A 19,745-nucleotide genomic window follows, 5' to 3' on the forward strand; every position below is an offset into this window, starting at 1 on the left:
TAACGTGTGGAAGAGTGAGAAATCCTCTTGAACATATAGTGGCCTAAGTGCACTTTTCATGACTATTTATATCCCTGCTTTATGCAGCTATGTCACATATATCCTGAATAGGACTCTACCAAGACTCTACCAGGACTCTACCAGGACTCTAAATGGGTGTGTTTATATAGTAGTTAGATAGGCAGGTACAATGTAGTTACAGTGTAGTTACACATAAGTACATATCAATTACAACTGTAATAACTGTACCTCTTCAGCTCCAGTGTGAGGTGGAGAAGCCCCTGCTGACATTCAGAGACAACTTCAAGAAGGAGTTGAAGAAGTACGATCACCACATCATAGACCTCAGGAAGCAGCTGGCCAGCCGCTATGCAGGCGTGGAGAAGGTATGGACCATTCTAAACCAAAGCATCCTATAATCCTTGTCCTACAATTCAGGTTTTCCCAGAGAAGCTTTAAATGATCCAAAATGTATGTCAGAAGAAGTGGTTTAGGAATGATCTGACTACACCACAGCACTATTCTGTTGGACTATTGAAACCATTCAACGTTTTTTAAGATGAACTGTTTTTCTGCTCAGGAAAAACCTGTTGCTTTTTGTTGCCTATCTTTCTCCCCATGGTAATCATATAGACTAGCTGAATCAATCGATTGACTTCATACCATCATAACGTCCTGTTCGTTTTATTTTAGTTGGCATCCAATAAACACAGGAGATTTTGTGGGTTTACCGTTTGTGCCTGAGATTTTGTGGGTTTACCGTTTGTGCCTGCCAAGTGCTGTGTTTACATTTCCAACAGTGTTACATCATGACATTGGAGAATTGCTTCAACAGACGAGATGAAGGAAGATCCTGTGATGTGAAATAAGAATAGATTAAGGGATGAGGCCGGGATTTGAGTGGGGAAATAGGTAGCTGACATGAAAGGGCTGCAATGACTGTGGTAATAGTTGTAAGTTCAGTAGATCTGAGGACTAGCATGAAATGACTCATATTGTTTCTGTATTCACACTGCTGCTTGGGTTGCTGTAGGCCCGTAAAGCCCTGGCAGACCGGCAGAAAGATCTGGAAGTGAAGACCCAGCAACTGGACATCAAGCACATGAACAAACACGAGGAGGACATCAAGAAGGCCCGGCGGAAATCCACACAAGCAGGTCAGGGGTTAAACACACCGTGTAGCATATGTAGAGCAGCCGCACTTCACAGCTCCATGAAACGCCTGCATAGCGGTGCCGATTCTACCCCAGAGAGGAGAGAACATGCACCCAAAGCATGCTGCATTCTCAGGTGTGCTTTTAATTAACTTACCACAGTGTACTTCTAAAGGCGACAAATTGCCTCTCTCCTTTCAAATCTGAGCCGTTCAATTCACCCACAGCTGTGTTTCTTTATAAATCAGCCCTGTATCGCTGAGCAGCCGCTTTTATGTTGCATAAGCCGCTTTTGAGGCCACACTTGCGTTGCACGCAATTTACCTACCCTTGTGATGTTGTGCTGCCATTATGTAAAGTTGTGGTGGTGTTTTCATCAGCAACAAGAGGCATAGCCGACAGAGTGAGAACTCTGAGGGAAGCACCCCCTGGCACAACACCAGAACACATTGCAAAAGAGAGCCAGTAGTATTTCAAAATGGAAATAAGTTTAATGATCTATTTTTGTGGTGGGATGATAAGTCGGCTGGGAGAGGACCATTACCCACAATCCCCAGGACTAATCTTTTGGTCGCATTGAACAAGGGTATGAATGGAAGACTTGTCCCATCCGGACGAGCCAGGCATCCCAAACAGTCAGATCTGGCAACATGGATCACATGGCCGGGCCTGTTGTGTAAATGGAGCAGAGACAGTGTTGCGGACAGTGCAGATATGTTTCACACGCTCAGGGTTCAGACTTGGGGTGGATTCCCAGACTGTGTTGCCTAAGAAGACTATGTTTTCCCCAGCAGGAGGCAGGGGGTGAGGTGGGGCTGTGCTGCAGTCAGATAGGGAATGTGGGGGCGTTCAGTCAGACATGGATGGGGTTTGAGAACTCAGACTGGAGGCAGGGGGGTGAGGTGGGGCTGTGCTGCAGTCAGATAGGGAATGTGGGAGGGTTCAGTCAGACATGGATGGGGTTTGAGAACTCAGACAGGAGGCCAACAACACTAAAGCTCACTGCCAACAGCAGCCCATAGTAATGTAATGATACTAAGCAATTAGCTTAGTCAAAAAATATTGAGCAATGTCTCTTCATTTATACTTAAAACCATCTGTTATACTGCAAGTATATTTTCCAGTGTTTTGTGTTGTACTGTGGATCTCAAAAACATTGCATTATCATGTGCTTAGGAGACAAACACATCTTGCTTTGCATTTATATTTAAATGTGGAATCATAGTGAATATGCTTAATTCAGATAACATGAGGCTATGATCAGCCATGCAAGACAATGCCTGGGGCTCCCATTTCTCTGTATTCCAGATAGTATGATGGTACAAATAGTTCTGGCACCAAGATTGTAATTGCTTTTTCCGTACATATCTATGCAAACACTTTAGAGGAAAAAGCCAGTGTGCAAAAAATAAATAAATAAATGCCGGCATCTTGTTCATTCTCTCTCCCACTCAGATAATTAGTCTCAGTTCACAGCTCTAATCAATAGATCCCGTTAGGCACGCTTTAGATGACGTCTGCCTTGTGTCTTTCACTTTTTCCAGGGGCAAATGTCATTAAAAACCCTGGCCTCATTTCCATATAGATTGAGATGTGCTATTATTGGAGAGGCTGGATTGTAAAACAACTTCCTCTGTAGTTTTGTTTTAGGTTGTTTCTTACACCCTTTCTACAGTAGGCCTTTGTAGTATATGTCTAATAGATTGAACTGAAATGTAGAAGAACGTTTCTAGGTCACATTTGCTTTGCACTTTTCTTCAACCCTATTGAACCAAGCTTTATAGACTTAGCATCGGAGGTTAGCATCGGAGGTTAGCATCGGAGGTTAGCTTCGGAGGTTAGCTTCGGAGGTTAGCCTCTGCATTACGTTGCATCGATAGAGATGTCCCACACTGCAACAGGCATGGTTATTGAGTGCATTTTGCTGGAGACATAGGGACTGAATTCATGCACACTTTTCCTCATGCATAAGTTAATTTAGGGCCTACATTTAATGTAGTAAACACTTCAAGGCCATAGTACTTCATCTTTAACTACCACAATTTAACTGCACAGTTATACCAGAAACGTAATGTTGATTTGTTGAGTATCACCTCCTAGTCAAATACACTGTGTTGAATGACCGCTCTGAATCTGTTCTCTACAGGTGATGACCTCATGCACAATGTGGACCTGTACAACCGGGCCCAGTCCAAGTGGTTTGAGGAGATGGTCACCACAAGCCTGGTAATACAATTGAACTAACTCTTCATAGTCTCATTGTTGACAACAAACCATAAAAGCTGATCACGTTCATCGTTATATTTGTTTTGACAGTGAGGTTGATTCCTTGTCTATGTATTTCCCTCTGTTCTTCAGGAGCTGGAGAGACTTGAGGTTGAGAGGGTGGAGATGATACGACAAAATTTACGCCAGTACACAACGCTGCGACATGAAACTGACATGTTCAACCAAAGTGTGAGCTATGTGTCCATTTCACTTACAGTACAAGTGGTGGTTCCCTTGAGTCAGCCTGACAGAACATGTGGCTGTTTGCTGGAGTCAGACAACCAATCTGTCAGTCATGACAGCCTGGACTCAAGGGTAGAATACGGTCACCGTAACAGACCTAGACGTAACATAGTAAAAGTACACCCCAATTAGCATGATATGGGACTCCCCAATTATCATGATATGTTACGTTTTGTATGGTATGTATTAATTTGTAGATGTCCATCTATTTCGTATGATATGTTACAAATTACAATTCATATGTGATGAATTGCAATTTGTACAATATGTTACGAATTATGAATTGTAATGTTAGCTAGGTGGTTAGGGTTAGAGGTTAAGGTTGGGTTAAGGTTATGGTTAAGGTTAGTTTTAGGAGTTAGGTTAAGGGTTAGATCAAGATTTAGCCAACCTTTTCTGACATGAGAGCTACTTTTAAATAATGAAACATGTCACGAGCTACTCACATTCTTCTCTTCTCCTCTCCCCTCCAGCTCTTCCCTGGGACCTTAGTGTACAGCAGTAGTGCATTATGTTTTCTGTCAATATACCTGGTAATGTTTGTTCATAAACAAATCTAAAGGGGGGGCTCTATAAAATCCAAATTGTTTTATATTTTCCCAAATTATGTTATTTCAGTTTTATTTTTCCAGGTTTAAGATTGTTTTTGTTTTTCAATTTCCAAATGATACTTGTTCATAGAGAAACAAAATTGGATGTTCTGAGTCCATGTCAATGCCTAAATCACATCAGAAGACTCATTTTTTGGGGTCTGGAAGGAAACTAACACGTTTAGATTTTAGTATAATTCCCCTTTAATTGTGCATCTAACCCTTTAATTGCGCATATAGAGAGTGAGCAATGTGCCATCTAATGTGTCATCCAATGTGCCATCCAATGTGCCGGTCTAGCAATGGTTCTGTACTACTGATGCTTATTTAATGGTAACGTTTGCAAATAATAGACACAAATGATATACAGTACTTCTGCCAGGTAAGAAATTAATTGGCAGATATCGTGTTAGGTTTGGCTTTTTAAGCAAATAGTGGCTAACCAATGGTGGGATAATGTCAATGCTGCGTTGATTAGATTGTAGTTGGGATCTTGCAGACTCTGATACTTTGTTTGAGATTTATTTGTCAGTTTTTATGTTCATTTGATTTATTTCACCTTTATTTAACCACGTAGGCAAGTTGAGAACAAGTTCTCATTTACAATTGCGACCTGGCCAAGATAAAGCAAAGCAGTTCGAAACATACAACGACAACGACACATACAACGACACATGGCGTAAAACAAACATACAGTCAATAATACAGTAGAAACAAGTCTATATATGATGTGAGCAAATGAGGTGAGATAAGGGAGGTAAAGGCAAAAAAAGGCCATGGTGGCAAAGTAAATACAATATAGCAAGTAAAACACTGGAATGGTAGATTTGCAGTGGAAGAATGTGCAAAGTAGAAATAAAAATAATGGGGTGCAAAGGAGCTAAATAAATAAATAAAATAAAAACAGTAGGGAAAGAGGTAGTTGTTTGGGCTAAATTATAGGTGGGCTATGTACAGGTGCAGTAATCTGTGAGCTGCTCTGACAGTTGGTGCTTAAGGCTAGTGAGGGAGATAAGTGTTTCCAGTTTCAGAGAATTTTGTAGTTCGTTCCAGTCATTGGCAGCAGAGAACTGGAAGGAGAGGCGGCCAAAGAAAGAATTGGTTTTGGGGGTGACCAGAGAGATATACCTGCTGGAGCGCGTGCTTCGGGTGGGAGATGCTATGGTGACCAGCGAGCTGAGATAAGGGGGGACTTTACCAAGCAGGGTCTTGTAGATGACATGGAGCCAGTGGGTTTGGCAACGAGTATGAAGCGAGGGCCAGCCAACGAGAGTGTATAGGTCGCAATGGTGGGTAGTATATGAGGCTTTGGTGACAAAACGGATGGCACTGTGATAGACTGCATCCAATTTGTTGAGTAGGGTATTGGAGGCTATTTTGTAAATGACATCGCCGAAGTCGAGGATTGGTAGGATGGTCAGTTTTACAAGGGTATGTTTGGCAGCATGAGAGAAGGATGCTTTGTTGCGAAATAGGAAGCCAATTCTAGTTTTAACTTTGGATTGGAGATGTTTGATGTGGGTCTGGAAGGAGAGTTTACAGTCTAACCAGACACCTAGGTATTTGTAGTTGTCCACGTATTCTAAGTCAGAGCCATCCAGAGTAGTGATGTTGGACAGGCGGGCAGGTGCAGGCAGCGATCGGTTGAAGACATGCATTTAGTTTTACTTGTATTTAAGAGCAATGGGAAGCCACGGAAGGAGAGTTGTATGGCATTGAAGCTTGTCTGGAGGGTTGTTAACACAGTGTCCAAAGAAGGGCCAGAAGTGTACAGAATGGTGTCGTCTGCGTAGATCAGACTCACCAGCAGCAAGAGCGACATCATTGATGTATAAAAAGAAGAGTCGTCCAAGAATTGAACCCTGTGGCACCCTCATAGAGACTGCCAGAGGTCCGGACAGCAGACCCTCCGATTTGACACACTGAACTCTATCAGAGAAGTAGTTGGGGAACCAGGCGACGCAATCATTTGAGAAACCAATCAACCAGTTTGCGGTGGAACGTGGAATGCATGCACTTTCAGAATTGTTGGCGAGCTACTCATAGGTGGGCTGCGAGATCGATCTGTTGGAGACCCCTGTTGTCAGGACCCGGTTACGAACCTGGGTCTCCGTAGTGAGAAACAGTCACTTAACCAACTGAGCCACGAATAGTCAGCAGAACCCAGATGATGAGGCAGACACAGCAGTACTTAAGACGGTGTATTTAATAAAGTAAAAAAAGGAGAAGTCCTTCAATACAAAAATGGCCAATCCAAAAGGTGGTAGGAATAGCACAAAAAAGCCTCAAGAGATACTCAAAAACAAAAACAGAATTCCACAAGAGCATCCACCGGAATCGACAAGAATACACAGAACACTAGGGCTGGGTGCTAACATACAAACACAGAGCACAGAACTGAGGGAAACTAAGGGTTTAAATACAATCAGGGGAAAAACGAGGCACAGGTGCAAATAATAATGGGGAACAAGGGAAAAAACACAAGGTCAAAAAACACAATGGGGGCATCTAGTGACCAAAACCCGGAACAACCCTGGCCAAATCCTGACACCTGTGCTAAGTTGTTTCAAAGTATTTAAAAAGTAGTAAGGAGTTGCAAAGTTGCTAATGAGCTAAAATGCTAATATTGTCTGTGATGAGATTCGAGTACGCAAATTTTGGATTGCTAGACGTTCGCGTTATACCCGTAACCTTCTGTCTTATGTAACCATGCCAAACGTAACATATCATACTAATTTTAGTGTTCCGCATTTACATTTACTATGTTACGTCTGGTCTGTAAGACCAGACTGGCCATGGGCAGCCTAGTTAATTGATGAGCAGTTTGGAACTGTTAAAGAATTAAATATACAACATAGGTTGCACTTTGTGTGATGATTACCTTCTTTTGGAGAGCATAGTGCTCCAGTAAAACAGAATGGTCATCAGTGAAATAGGTCTTTTGGAGTGTGGTGTATGTTGATTTTATTTAAAGCAGATCCATTTAGCTAACAATTATAGATCAAGTATCCCAATGCAAAGGATTTGTGCAATGTTCTCCGATCAACGTTTTGGTAAGCATGTTTGTTGTGAAAATGCTGGCCAAACAGTTAAAAGGATTTCACTGCCTCCAAACTCGATCACCATACCACTGTCACCCCTTCACCAGCTGTTATCACCCCCTGCTGACTGTTTCACTGGGCCATACTTGAACAGGGAGAATGAACCCAGATGCTCTCCTCATTTAGGAGGTGCAAACAACTGCAGATCTAACGAGACGTTGGGGGTCCTGTACCAAGGGTAGTGCCACTTTGGGTGATGGTGAAGGCCAATTACAGGTGCCACACACTACTGATCAGCCTAATAAGGAGGTTGTCCTTTAGAGGGCCACTATAACAAGCTCAGCTGATACCCGCTGGCACATTTCTTTGCCTCCAGTTGTATTAGCAAAAGGCAGCTCGATGTGTCTCCAGAAACAGTACGCTTAACCCTGACCACTATGGATAGAAGTGTCTGTCTCTCCCCTCATTGTGTTCTGTATGAGCATCTACGAGTTCTCTAAGCATTTACATTGTCTATGAGATGTGTCATTGTTGGCTTCATGTGTGATGAAGGTCCATATGAGCCTGCGTGTGTGTGTGTGTGTGTGTGTGTGTGTGTGTGTGTGTGTGTGTGTGTGTGTGTGTGTGTGTGTGTGTGTGTGTGTGTGTGTGTGTGTGTGTGTGTGCGTGCGTGCGTGCGTGCGTGCGTGCGTGCGTGCGTGCGTGTGCGTGCGTGTGTGTGTTGGCAGACGGTGGAGCCAGTGGATCAGCTGCTTCAGAGTGTGGACCCAGCCAAAGACCGAGAGCTGTGGGTGCAGGAGCACAAGACCGGGGAGCTCCGCCCTGTGGACATGGACATATAGTCAACTACATTGACGTACCTCAAGCAGCCAGAGGCAACACCTCCATACTGTCAAAATCCCAGGCCTCTCACAGAACATTCCAACTACAGGTGCAGGTGCATGTATGTTCAGGATAAGGTGAGGCCTGTACATTCTGTCTATGATGACATCAGAATAGCACAATGTTAACTCAGTGATAACTGGAGAAAAGTTAGCATTCCCAATGCAGTGCTTTGGAACCTACAATGGAAAAACAAGAGATCAATAGTCCAAACACCAGCATGTTACAGTAATACAATGTTTGATAGTTTTACTCTGTATAATGAATGCCACTAAACAAGCTTAAACAATTATTTAGGGTTTTGTCTGTTGTAAAATTAGAAGTTTCCACTATTAGGAATGATACATTTTTATGTATTTGAGGAATAGATTGGATGCATTGTAAAACCTTATAATTTTGGCATATAAACTGAACAACTAATTACTAACATTTCACTTTATTTTAGATACTGGAATATGAAACATTATGTGATATCCTAGATTAATTATGATATATTTTCATATTTACGCCCATTCATTTTACCTGTCAAGATATGCATGTTTTGGGAAAATATCTTACATTTACTGTATATGGCTAAGTGCATATTTGTGAAATATGATGGCTGTCTTGGCACTGTAGTACAATGTATATGGGATGTGTTTACAGAAAGTATATACTCCAACTTACTGCACTCAATGAACAAGAGTGAATCAACTCATTAAGGTTTGTCATGAACATGAATTTATGTACAACAACCGCGCTCAAAGTTGAATAGGGTAAGATGTTTAGGATTGTGAAACAGCATGTTTGTCACACGTCACCTCGTGTGGCAGATTGGAACATGGGCCTGAGTCTATTTTGGATCAGTGGTGAGACAATGATGGCGACGATCCATGTTACAATGAACACCTTTTAGTGCCTCAAGGTTATAAACAGTACCTGGAATGTTCTTGATATATTCTATTCTGCATCAGTGTATATTTGTAGATACAAGCTAGATGTATTTTGCTGTTAACTGTTTAAGTGGCCTTGCACTTTCGGTCAACTAAATGTTTGTACCTTGTTGTTTGTCAATGAATAATAACAGGATAATAGTCAACAGATTCTGAAGTCATTCATTCATTTTGCACGCCACTTTGTGAGTCAACCATTGCTTAGAGTTGGGAATTGCTACTTTGCATTTATCCTAAATACAGTCCACTTTGTATATCCAAGAGGAGTCATCACTTGGAAGCTCCAAGTCACATTTTAATGACTCGTAAAATCTCATCAGAAAAAGTGGTCAGTGTTACTTTCACTGGAACCTGTGCTTGTCCATACATCTCAAACAGTATGCTATTAACAGATAATAGCATAGCCTTTAGCCAACATATCCACCTAAACAAGCGTACATGATATAAAATACTGCATGTTTGTGTGTCTGTCTGTCTGTCTGTCAGTCTGTATTTTGCCGTTAGTTATTCTGGAAGTGTAACAAAGCAGGGACTTACTGTGTTTATGGACCATCTCCTCAGACAAGCTTCACTCCTTTCATATTCTAATGTGGATAATACATTCACTATGCCAAGACATGCAAACAGAGAACACATCTATTCAGTATATAGACAACGTCTATTCAGTATATACATGCCTTATCTACATTGTTTCTAGGTGAGAAAATATGAAAATACCACTGAAATGATTTGCATTATTCTATCCCAAACTAATCCAGATTGAAATGTTGTACTTATTGTATAAGTTATCCTGCTACAGTATGTGTCAATGTTATACTGTGCCTTGCGAAAGTATTCGGCCCCCTTGAACTTTGCGACCTTTTGCCACATTTCAGGCTTCAAACATAAAGATATAAAACTGTATTTTTTTGTGAAGAATCAACAACAAGTGGAACACAATCATGAAGTGGAACGACATTTATTGGATATTTCAAAAAAATTTAGCAAATCAAAAACTGAAAAATTGGGCGTGCAAAATTATTCAGCCCCCTTAAGTTAATACTTTGTAGCGCCACCTTTTGCTGCGATTACAGTTGTAAGTCTCTTGGGCTATGTGTCTATCAGTTTTGCACATCGAGAGACTGACATTTTTTCCCATTCCTCCTTGCAAAACAGCTCGAGCTCAGTGAGGTTGGATGGAGAGCATTTGTGAACAGCAGTTTTCAGTTCTTTCCACAGATTCTCCAAGCCTGAAATGTGGCAAAAGGTCGCAAAGTTCAAGGGGGCCGAATACTTTCGCAAGGTACTGTATGTGTTATGGTAAAGTTCTTACATTAGAAGTTAATGTACTTAACTTAACCAGTCATTTTGTAGTAATGTTAATGTTGATTGAATTGCCTTTTGTTAACTGATTTCCATTTCTCATGTACATCAATTCAAATGTTTCCAATCTTTAAAGACATGTCAAATCATAGGTGACCTTTGTCCAGACAATATACTGTCGAATGCTGTGTTTACAATAAATGGTTTCCTTGGAAATACGATTTGACAAGACTTTAAAGGGTTTTGTTTCATTATCATATACTGGCTTACATACAGTTTGGCTTACTTCAAGTCCTGGGACATGTTTAAATGAATTGGATTCATCCCAATAAGCAGATGAAATTCAGCCTTTTGCCTCTGGCTTTTAAGGTCAATCCCCTCCCCTCTGACTGTCTGTGGATTGGCCAGGGAGATCCAGGGAGATAGGCCAGGTGGGGGAATATTGACATGAAACAAGGCCATGCATTACTGGGACCCAGATCAGGCTTTAGAGAGAGAATGAGTCCTGTGTTTCTGACCTTACAGCCGGGGCAAGTTCAGTGCCAAGATGACATATGATTGGAGTTAAAGCACATGTTCTGTAATTCATTATTTGACATGTGTTATGTATGGAGCTCCTCGCTCTAGATCATCTTTAATATTGCAGATTGTGGGTTCTATCAATGTAATTGTTTGCGTCATTTCCAATGTTTTGTTCTTTATTATTTCCCCCTAACCCTACCACCCCTCCACTAACTGGAGTAAACGAATGGACAACAATACTAAGACTTATACTCCCTGCTTATACAATATATTTTACAGGCACAGTACATTATATTTATGTTTTTAGAACCCCTTTATAATGTCATTTTTCACAGCGTTTTTTATTATATAGTTTCCAGCAGTCTCTGGCAGCATCAACAAAATGTCAACAATATTCAAGAAAAAAGACTCCTTTTCCTTTGTTCTACTAGTTGAATACTGTACATTGTATGAGGTTTCAGTCCTGCTAAGAACATTATAAGACACATTCTATAGACATGATTACCTTAATAAGAAACCTCTGCCAGGATGTTTCTAAAATGACCTTCACATACTAATAGGATTGATAGTAAGACAGGGATTGTTAACTTCAGCCTAAGTCCCTTCATAAGGAGCTCCCCACTGGGCACAGATATCAAGTCTATGTTGGTTCGACGTCATTTCATTTAAATATCATGGAAACAACATTGATTCAACCAGTGTGTGCCCAGTGGGTCCTTTCCGGGTGGCTTTCTCTTTATTAAACTACTGAATGCAAGTGAACACAGCAGCAGGCAACAGAATCCTGGAAACCATTCATTCATTACGAAATAGAAAATAAAACCCATCATTCTAGAGCACGGAACAGTTATTTGAGTGGGAAGAAAAGTCCAGGTGGCTCATAGACAAACAGGTCATCCACCACAATGTGCGGTACTTCAATGTGTAAGCCAATGTTGTCTAGCGCACAAAGAGCCCAGGTCTGGCAGGAGAGTTGGGTTTGTAAACAGTAAAGCATTGAACAGTCTTATAGAATTCAAAATAATGATTTTGTCGGAAAGCTATTGTTTCTTCTCCTTCAGTTTGTCCTTGATTTTCTGGGGCTCATCATACTGAATCAACCGTAGGATGTCCTTGTTGTCCATCACTCCTTGAATGAATTCCCTTCTGCAATCTTGTCTGGAAAGGAAACATAGAAAATGTCATTACTGAATCAACATTATTATGGTTGTTTATTTAATGTGTCTAATTGTGCAAAACTCATAGGAAGTCTCTCATGCCAGAAGTTCTCATCCTATCACATTTACAAAATTCTTCACAATCAAAATTACCATCTTCTTTCTTTCCAAAAAAGTCCCAGACTTTGTCTGCTCTCTTATCAGGTGTGTTCTCATCTTCAGGCAGGTCCTTTTGGTCTTCCTCGGGGATCATGTTAAATATTGACTGTAAAGCAATAAAACAATAAGGAAAAACATGTAACTTTCAAATGTAGATTAAATACTGAATTCAGCACATGTACTATAATAGCACGGTTCAAAAATGCAGACTACATAAAGATTGTTCTCCCATCATATTTTTACGGGATGACTGAATACGTAGAATATTAAACAATTCACCTAATCATTTCACAAATGTATGAAATAATATATGTTCTGCTTTTAATTTGATTCATCTTGTTACACTTTTTGGTTGTAACTAAGATCATTGTTTATGTCCATTCTGTATACTGAGTGGTTCAGTAATTACCACCACTGTGTCTTCACAATAGAGGCAGAGAAATGGTTTGTTTGTGTACCTTAACAATCTCTTGGATCTCATTTTTGCTGATGGTTCCGTTTCCATCCACGTCGTAGAGGGCGAAGGCCCACTCTAGCTTCTGCAGGGTCTTGCCTCCGGAGGTAAGGTGCAGGGCCACAATGTACTCCTTAAAGTCCAGTTGACCATCTGCGTTGGTATCAAAGCTCCTAAAGACATGCCTTGCGTACTCAGTAGGATCTGCATTAGGGAAGAAGCTGGCATAGATGCCCTCAAATTGCTCCTTGGTGATCCTGCCTGTGGGGCATTCCTTGAGGAAGGACTGGTACCAGACACACAGCTCGGCCTCGTTGTACTTAGTATTGGACTTCAGGTCCTCCAGAAGTTCCTTGGACAGTGCCCCACTCTTAGAATTCCCCATGCTGCAAAGAAACACTATGGTGAAGTGATAATATTGTTATTTTTCTTGTTTTGTGTGTACTACCTCTCTCATCTGACTTGGAGGAAACCACCTGTTGGCTTCTTCCTGACTTGGTCTGACTCTCCTTCTCACCCTGACCACTTCACAATGTGTTGAACAGGATTATGGTCATCGCTACTTAAATACCAGACAAGCTGTCTTGAAGATAAAGAGGATAATTACGTCATACGAGGTTGACATATTTTCTAGGGTCCAATGAGGTAGTAGTGTGTGCATCATACAGGCACAATGACATCAAGCTTTGCATAATACAGGTTGATACAGTTTAAGATTAGCTAAGGATTAGATTGAGCTTTCTGGATGTAATATGTCCATTGTTGCCAAAATAACGATGTTACATGATTTCCATTGAAAGATATTGATACCAGCATCCTATTTCATCTATTGTAGTTGACACTACAGTGATGTTCACTGACTTAATTTTTATTTCCCCTTTATTTAACTAGGAAAGTCAGTTAAGAACAAATTCTTATTTTCAATGACGGCCTAGGAACAGTGGGTTAACTGCCTTGTTCAGGGGCAGAACAACAGATTTGTATCTTGTCAGCTCGGGTATTCAATCTTGCAAACTTTTGGTTACTAGTCCAACGCTCTAACCACTAGGCTACCTGCCGGCTACCTGGTTTGTGGTAAACAAGATATGTGAATGAGCAGGGTGAAAGGTGTGCAAGTTTATGTATGATGCTGTGACAGCTCTGTCACAGCATCATACACTCCTCTACTAGAGCTGGCTAATGCTCAGCGTAATTAGAAAAGTTGGCTAATTTAGATTAAATTCCTGAAAATGATTCATGTTTCCACAGAGTCTTTGCCAATATTGACACCCATATTAGATGACCCTGCTCAGACCATGTCAACATTGCCATGTCATTGACAGATGTCAAGTTTGTTTACGTAGTGTTGTAAAGCAAGTCTTATTTTTTATTTCAGTATTGGTTACAGAAGGTAGGGATTTAAACAAGGAAACTTTGTTATATACTACATCCACAAAAGTATGTGGACACCCTTTCAAATGTGTTGATTGGGCTATTTCAGCCACATCCATTGCTGACAGGTGTATAAAGTTGAGCACAGGGCCATGCAATCTCCATAGACAAACATTGGTAGTAGAATGACCTTACTGAAGAGCTCTGTGACTTTCAATGTGGCACAGTCATAGGATGCCACATTTCCAACAAGTCAGTTGGTCAAATGTCTGCCCTGCTAGAGCTTCCCTGGTCAACTGTATGTGCTGTTATTGTGAAGTGGAAACATCTAGAAGCAACAATGGCTCACAGAATGGGACCGCCGAGTGCTGGAGCGTGTAGAACGTAAAACGTCTTTCCTCAGTTGCAACACTCACTACCGAGTTGCAAACTGCCTCTGGAAACAACATCAACACAAGAACTGTTCTTCGGGACCTTCATGAAATGGGTTTCCATGGCCGAGCAGTTGCATACAAGCCTAAGATCACCATGCGCAGTGCCAAGCGTCGGCTGGAGTGGTGTAAAGCTCACCACCATTGGACTCTGGAGCAGTGGAAGCGCGTTCTCTGGAGTAATTGATTTGAAATTCAGAATTATTATTTGAATGATCAATAATATGGATTCCTATAATACCATCTTCAAGTCAATTGTTATGACTGGCAATGGTATTAACAGCATAAAAACTGTAAATGATAGTGAGACAATTATCATTATGTGTGTTATGGTGTTAGTGGTATGTTGTGTAGGTACCAGGCTAAGATGTCAGTGTGCTGAGCTCAGCTCAAGGTATTTGCGTTGCCCTCTTGTTAAAAGAGAGTGAAGTCTAAGCAACCCGTTTACAGTACTGTACGTCTGATCATCTATGACACAATGGGGGAAATTGTATTGGTGTTAATGTCAGCATCTTTATAACTTTATACCGTATATCTTTATAACTTTATACCGTAGCTAAATAACTTTCAGGGTTTTCAGGGTATTTTGGTGGGATGGTGTGTGTGAATGTGTTATTAATTTAACTGCATCTCATTTTAGTTTTGGCAGCCCCAGCAGAGGTCATATCAGCTTAGGTCTTGATCTAATGTGTCACCTAGTCAAACCAACTGACGTCATAGAGGGAATGAAGCTAGTGTAACCAGCTTATGTCTGACGTGATGGCATTGGTACACAGGGGACACAAACATAGTTGTGCAAATCATAACCACTGAGCACAAAGTTCAGCCAGATGGATTCCTAACTCATATTTATGTACTGAACATTTGAATGGATTGAGCACTCAAAGGACTCCTATGCCATCAATCTGGAATTTCTCTTGCATAATCAGATGGCAAGTTAACCCAGTCACAGTACCGCAAATATATGTAAAGCAGCATTAAGAAATACTACTGTACAAAATGTGTTGGTGGGGAATTAGATTGATGTTTTAGTCATTACTGATGTTCATCTCTTTATAATGGTCAGGATATAGTAGTGTAAGTTGAGTTCCAGTTATAATCATTTCCTGGCTATTTATAGGTAAAGAAGGAAGTGGACATCTGAATCAATAACAACACACTGAGTGGTGTTGCCTGTAGAGCCTCAGGACAGAGCAGCCTACAGTACCATCATGATGCCAAAATCAACATTTCTTACATTGGCATCTAAACTCTCACAAGTATATCAGGTCCAAATGTATTCTTATTTGATGTTTTCTTGCTTCTGTACAGCCCAGTGTATGCATGTTTCTCATGACATCCAGGAGCCTGGACAACAGCTGAGCGTGCTGACATGTTCAGAGCAGTGTGTATCTACATGGGGTTGAACAAGGTCAGTGTCCTCATCCATCCATGGTGCTCAGTTTGCCTGACAAACAGGAAAGGATTCAGATTGAGGATAATGCTGATTTTTGCTGGAATACCTTTGTTATCTTTGAGTTTTGAGGTTGCATGTTTCATCTACTGCTGGTCAGTTTTGATTCTGTAAATTGTGGATTCTGGCCAAAAACAAAAACAATACAGGTATAGTTGAGAGGGGAAATCATGTTCATTTTTTATTGGTTGTTATATAATAATAGGAGGAATTGGAAGTAGACAGTTGTTGGTGAATGTTTTTCAACACTACTCTGAAGCTGGTGAAGATATATACTTTGGGCATTTGGCAAGTGTACTTTCCAAAATGATATATCAAAATCCCCTCAAACAGTATGGACTCAAAGTAATTGGGTCATACGCATATCGTTGCACATAATATTGTAAATCAACTGAGATGGCCCCATAATCAAGGGTAGACTACATTTCCTAGGAAATATTACCCAACTCTCAGCATACTACAGAATTAAAAGATGACTTTTAAGGAAAAATGTCTCAAACCCTCGGCCTGGTTCCACCCACTTAAAAGCAATGTTTTGATAATTGTGCCTTTTTAAGGCGAATAGCACATGGAAGGCAATATACCAAACCAACATATGGATTATGTTTACAGAATGTCTGACAAAACATTGTTGTGCTGCAATCGTATACTCTCAGCTCACTGGGTTTGCCTTACTTTCCAATAGGAGTTATCAAATATTATGTCAAATATTGATTTATTGTACATCCGTTTTATTGCCCTGTTTTCCCACTACTTGAATCTGCAGAGTCATCTCTGTTGGATCTATTAAGTGACACTGCCCCATTAAGTCACATTTAAGGCTTGGTATTAGATAAGATGTAATATCATTACTAAGCATTATCATGGTAGTTCCACAGTGTACTGTATAACTTTTTATTTATTTTACTAGGCAAGTCAGTTAAGAACAAATTCTTATTTTCAATGACAGCCTAGGAACAGTGGGTTAACTGCCTGTTCAGGGGCAGAACGACAGATTTGTACCTTGTCAGCTCGGGGATTTGAACTTGCAACCTTTCGGTTACTAGTCCAACGCTCTAACCACTAGGCTACCCTTCTGCCATGAGGAATTAATTCCTCATTCCCTGATCTAACAATCCTCCTGGGTCCTTTGTTTTTACGGTCTATGCAGAAACGTTTGGTCTCTCAGAAAGCTGAGTACACATGTCAGTATCAAATTCTCTCAATAGAAACAATCATTCAGTGATGTTGGATGTTAGCTCCATGTCAAGAATTACTGCAACTCACCAACACAGTGGAGATTTTTAGATACCTGTGACCCTGTGTCCATTCTGTGTCACTCAAGTCAGCTCCATGCACTGAACTCCAATAGGTAGGCCACAACTGCTGATCAGTGAAGGAAGTGGCACTTGCTGCCCTCTTGGTATTCATTGGCCTAGTGGAGAGTAGTTATGGACAAGAGAAATCAGTTGAAGAAAATGCAGGATCCTTTCTCCCAACATCTCTTAAGCCTATGTCCCATAGCAGTTTCCCTACATTTGCATGCAACATCCTGCATAAACCAATCACCAGGCTATCAAATAGGAACAGATTTACTTTGCATGTACACATGTTGATACTTGATCTGCAGCCTCATGCAATAATGTGTGTTTCACAACCTCTAAAGTCACTGTCACACTTTGAGTTGATCTGACCTTTATGATAGCAGGTACAGTATGATGAAATTATACACTGAGTGTACAAAACTAATATTGAGTTGTGCCCCCTTTTGCCTTCAATCAATTTGTCGGTGCATGGACTCCTCAAGGTGTCGAAAGCGTTCCAAAGGGATTCTGGACCATGTTGACTCCAATGCATCCCACAGTTGTGTCAAGTTGACTGAATGTTATTTTGTTGGTGGACCATTCTTGAAACACACAAGAAACTGTTGAGCGTAAAAAACCCAGCGGCGTTGCAGTTCTTGACACCGTCAAACCGGTGCGCCTGGCATCTACTACCATACCCCTTTCAAAGGCACTTAAATATTTTGTCTTGCCCATTGACCCTCTGAATGGCACACATACACAATCCATGTCTCAAGTGTCTCAAGGCTTTCCAATACTTATTCATCTGTCTCATTCCCTTCATCTACACTGATTGAAGTGGATTTAACCAGTGACATCAATCAGGATTCATAGCTATCTCCTGGATTCACCTGTTCAGTCTATGTCATGGAAAGAGCAGGTGTCCTTAATGTTTTGTACACTCACTGTACTTTGTGAAAACATGCATCAGTAATAACGCCCAAACTATGCCATTGCATGTCCAGTCCAATGTTTGCATTGGCGAGAGCCTTGTTCCAGATTAAAGAGTAAACCCAAATTTACAAAAATGTATTACTATGCTCACAGAAACAGCCTAGGTTTAGATATGACAATAAAATGAAGGTCTAGAATATAATTTGTCCTGTGTAATAATTACGCATTTGGTGAGTGGGTGGAGAAAGATGGGAGAAAAAGAGACCACAGCAAGCAGAAGAGAAAAGAGAGAGAGAGTTCAAATAGACAAGGGAGAGACAAAAAGAGTGATTGGAGGATTGGAGTATAAGGGAGTGCAAGCAAGGAAGAGAACGAATCCTTCAATAAAGGTAGCAGGCAGCACATCCTTAGAGCCACAGGAGAGATGTACATACAGCATCACTCAAGGAACCTCAAATGCCACAAGATTATGAAGATTTGAGATATATTTGAGAGGCGAAACAAGGCGGCGACATATTGAAAGCCTGGATTAGTTGCCTTTTCATTTCATTTTGCCCAGCCTCCAGCATGGGGACAGAGTGCAGTCGGCGGGGTCCTGGCGCTCACCCTCAACATTGTAGCATTTACGTGTGCCCTGTCAGCAGTGACCACTGCTTCTGGTGCGGGGGACCAGGGAAGGTGGTCAAGCCTTTCTGCACGGGGCCGGTGACGACCAGGCAGTCGTACTGCATTCGCTTCAACAGCAGTAACATCAATGACAGCCGGCTGGTGCAGTACATCTGGGAGTCGGGAGAAGAGAAGTTCCTGATGAGGAAGTTCCACACCGGCATCTTCTTCTCCTGTGAGCAGGCTGCTGACATGAATGGTAAATAACGTTCATGTACAACTTGCAGAAATGTTGAAATAGTACATGCGACTATGTTGTCCGCTCAGCAGCTGGTCCTGTGTGACCATGCTCTCTAAACCTGATGTGGTTTGGGTACATTACAACAAGAAGTGAAGGAGGATGTACATTGGGAGAGACTAAAATAAGATCAAGATGCAAATGATTTGACAGTCTACTATTTACTTGCATAATTACATCATCATGTTGTTTTGTCTTCTTTTTGTCTTTGAGATTTGATAAAATAAGCCAAAAGTAATGTTCTATTTGGTATCAGGTTACTTGTGTTGACTTTACTGAAATGGACTGACATAATGATGCATCCGTTTTAGTAGGACTTTACAGGTCATTGAGTGCAAGAATTGGAATGTTTGCAGAAACTCTGTGACCCAACATTGCTGTGAGAGTCAGCAGTAGCCAGTCCTGAGGTGTGACAGAACAAACAGCTGTGAGAGTCAGCAGTAGCCAGTCCTGAGGTGTGACAGAACAAACAGCTGTGAGAGTCATCAGTAGCCAGTCCTGAGGTGTGACAGAACAAACAGCTGTGAGAGTCAGCAGTAGCCAGTCCTGAGGTGTGACAGAACAAACAGCTGTGAGAGTCAGCAGTAACCAGTCCTGAGGTGTGACAGAACAAACAGCTGTGAGAGTCATCATTAACCAGTCCTGAGGTGTGACAGAACAAACAGC

At 41.2% G+C, this 19,745-nt stretch overlaps 2 protein-coding genes across 4 annotated transcripts in view; one reads left to right on the forward strand and one right to left on the reverse strand.

Annotated features, from left to right (window-relative positions):
- The window catches only part of LOC135553881 (growth arrest-specific protein 7-like), a 26,439-nt gene extending 15,806 nt beyond the window's left edge, over positions 1 to 10,633 (forward strand). Inside the window, exons 3-8 of the mRNA XM_064985808.1 lie at positions 258 to 386; positions 1,034 to 1,157; positions 3,301 to 3,380; positions 3,513 to 3,611; positions 4,139 to 4,198; positions 8,025 to 10,633. Of these exons, the coding sequence (XP_064841880.1) occupies positions 258 to 386; positions 1,034 to 1,157; positions 3,301 to 3,380; positions 3,513 to 3,611; positions 4,139 to 4,198; positions 8,025 to 8,138 (606 nt within the window). The 3' untranslated portion in view covers positions 8,139 to 10,633. The remainder of the gene's footprint in view (positions 1 to 257; positions 387 to 1,033; positions 1,158 to 3,300; positions 3,381 to 3,512; positions 3,612 to 4,138; positions 4,199 to 8,024) is intronic.
- A 1,341-nt stretch (positions 10,634 to 11,974) lies between these two features.
- On the reverse strand, positions 11,975 to 13,089 carry LOC135553784 (recoverin-like). Of its 3 annotated transcripts, none has more exons than XM_064985732.1 (3): positions 12,709 to 13,089; positions 12,245 to 12,356; positions 11,975 to 12,087 (listed from the first exon to the last, which is right to left on the reverse strand). In XM_064985732.1, exons 1-3 carry the CDS (start codon positions 13,087 to 13,089, stop codon positions 11,975 to 11,977), a joined length of 606 nt encoding a protein of 201 aa, XP_064841804.1. The 3 variants fall into 3 exon arrangements, with proteins under 3 accessions (XP_064841804.1, XP_064841803.1, XP_064841805.1); XM_064985731.1 differs by having other exon boundaries at positions 11,975 to 12,090; positions 12,242 to 12,356; XM_064985733.1 differs by having other exon boundaries at positions 12,058 to 12,092.
- Positions 13,090 to 19,745: the final 6,656 nt, after the last annotated feature.

Source organism: Oncorhynchus masou, chromosome 14, assembly GCF_036934945.1.
Source record: "Oncorhynchus masou masou isolate Uvic2021 chromosome 14, UVic_Omas_1.1, whole genome shotgun sequence".
Classification (NCBI taxonomy): domain Eukaryota; kingdom Metazoa; phylum Chordata; class Actinopteri; order Salmoniformes; family Salmonidae; genus Oncorhynchus; species Oncorhynchus masou.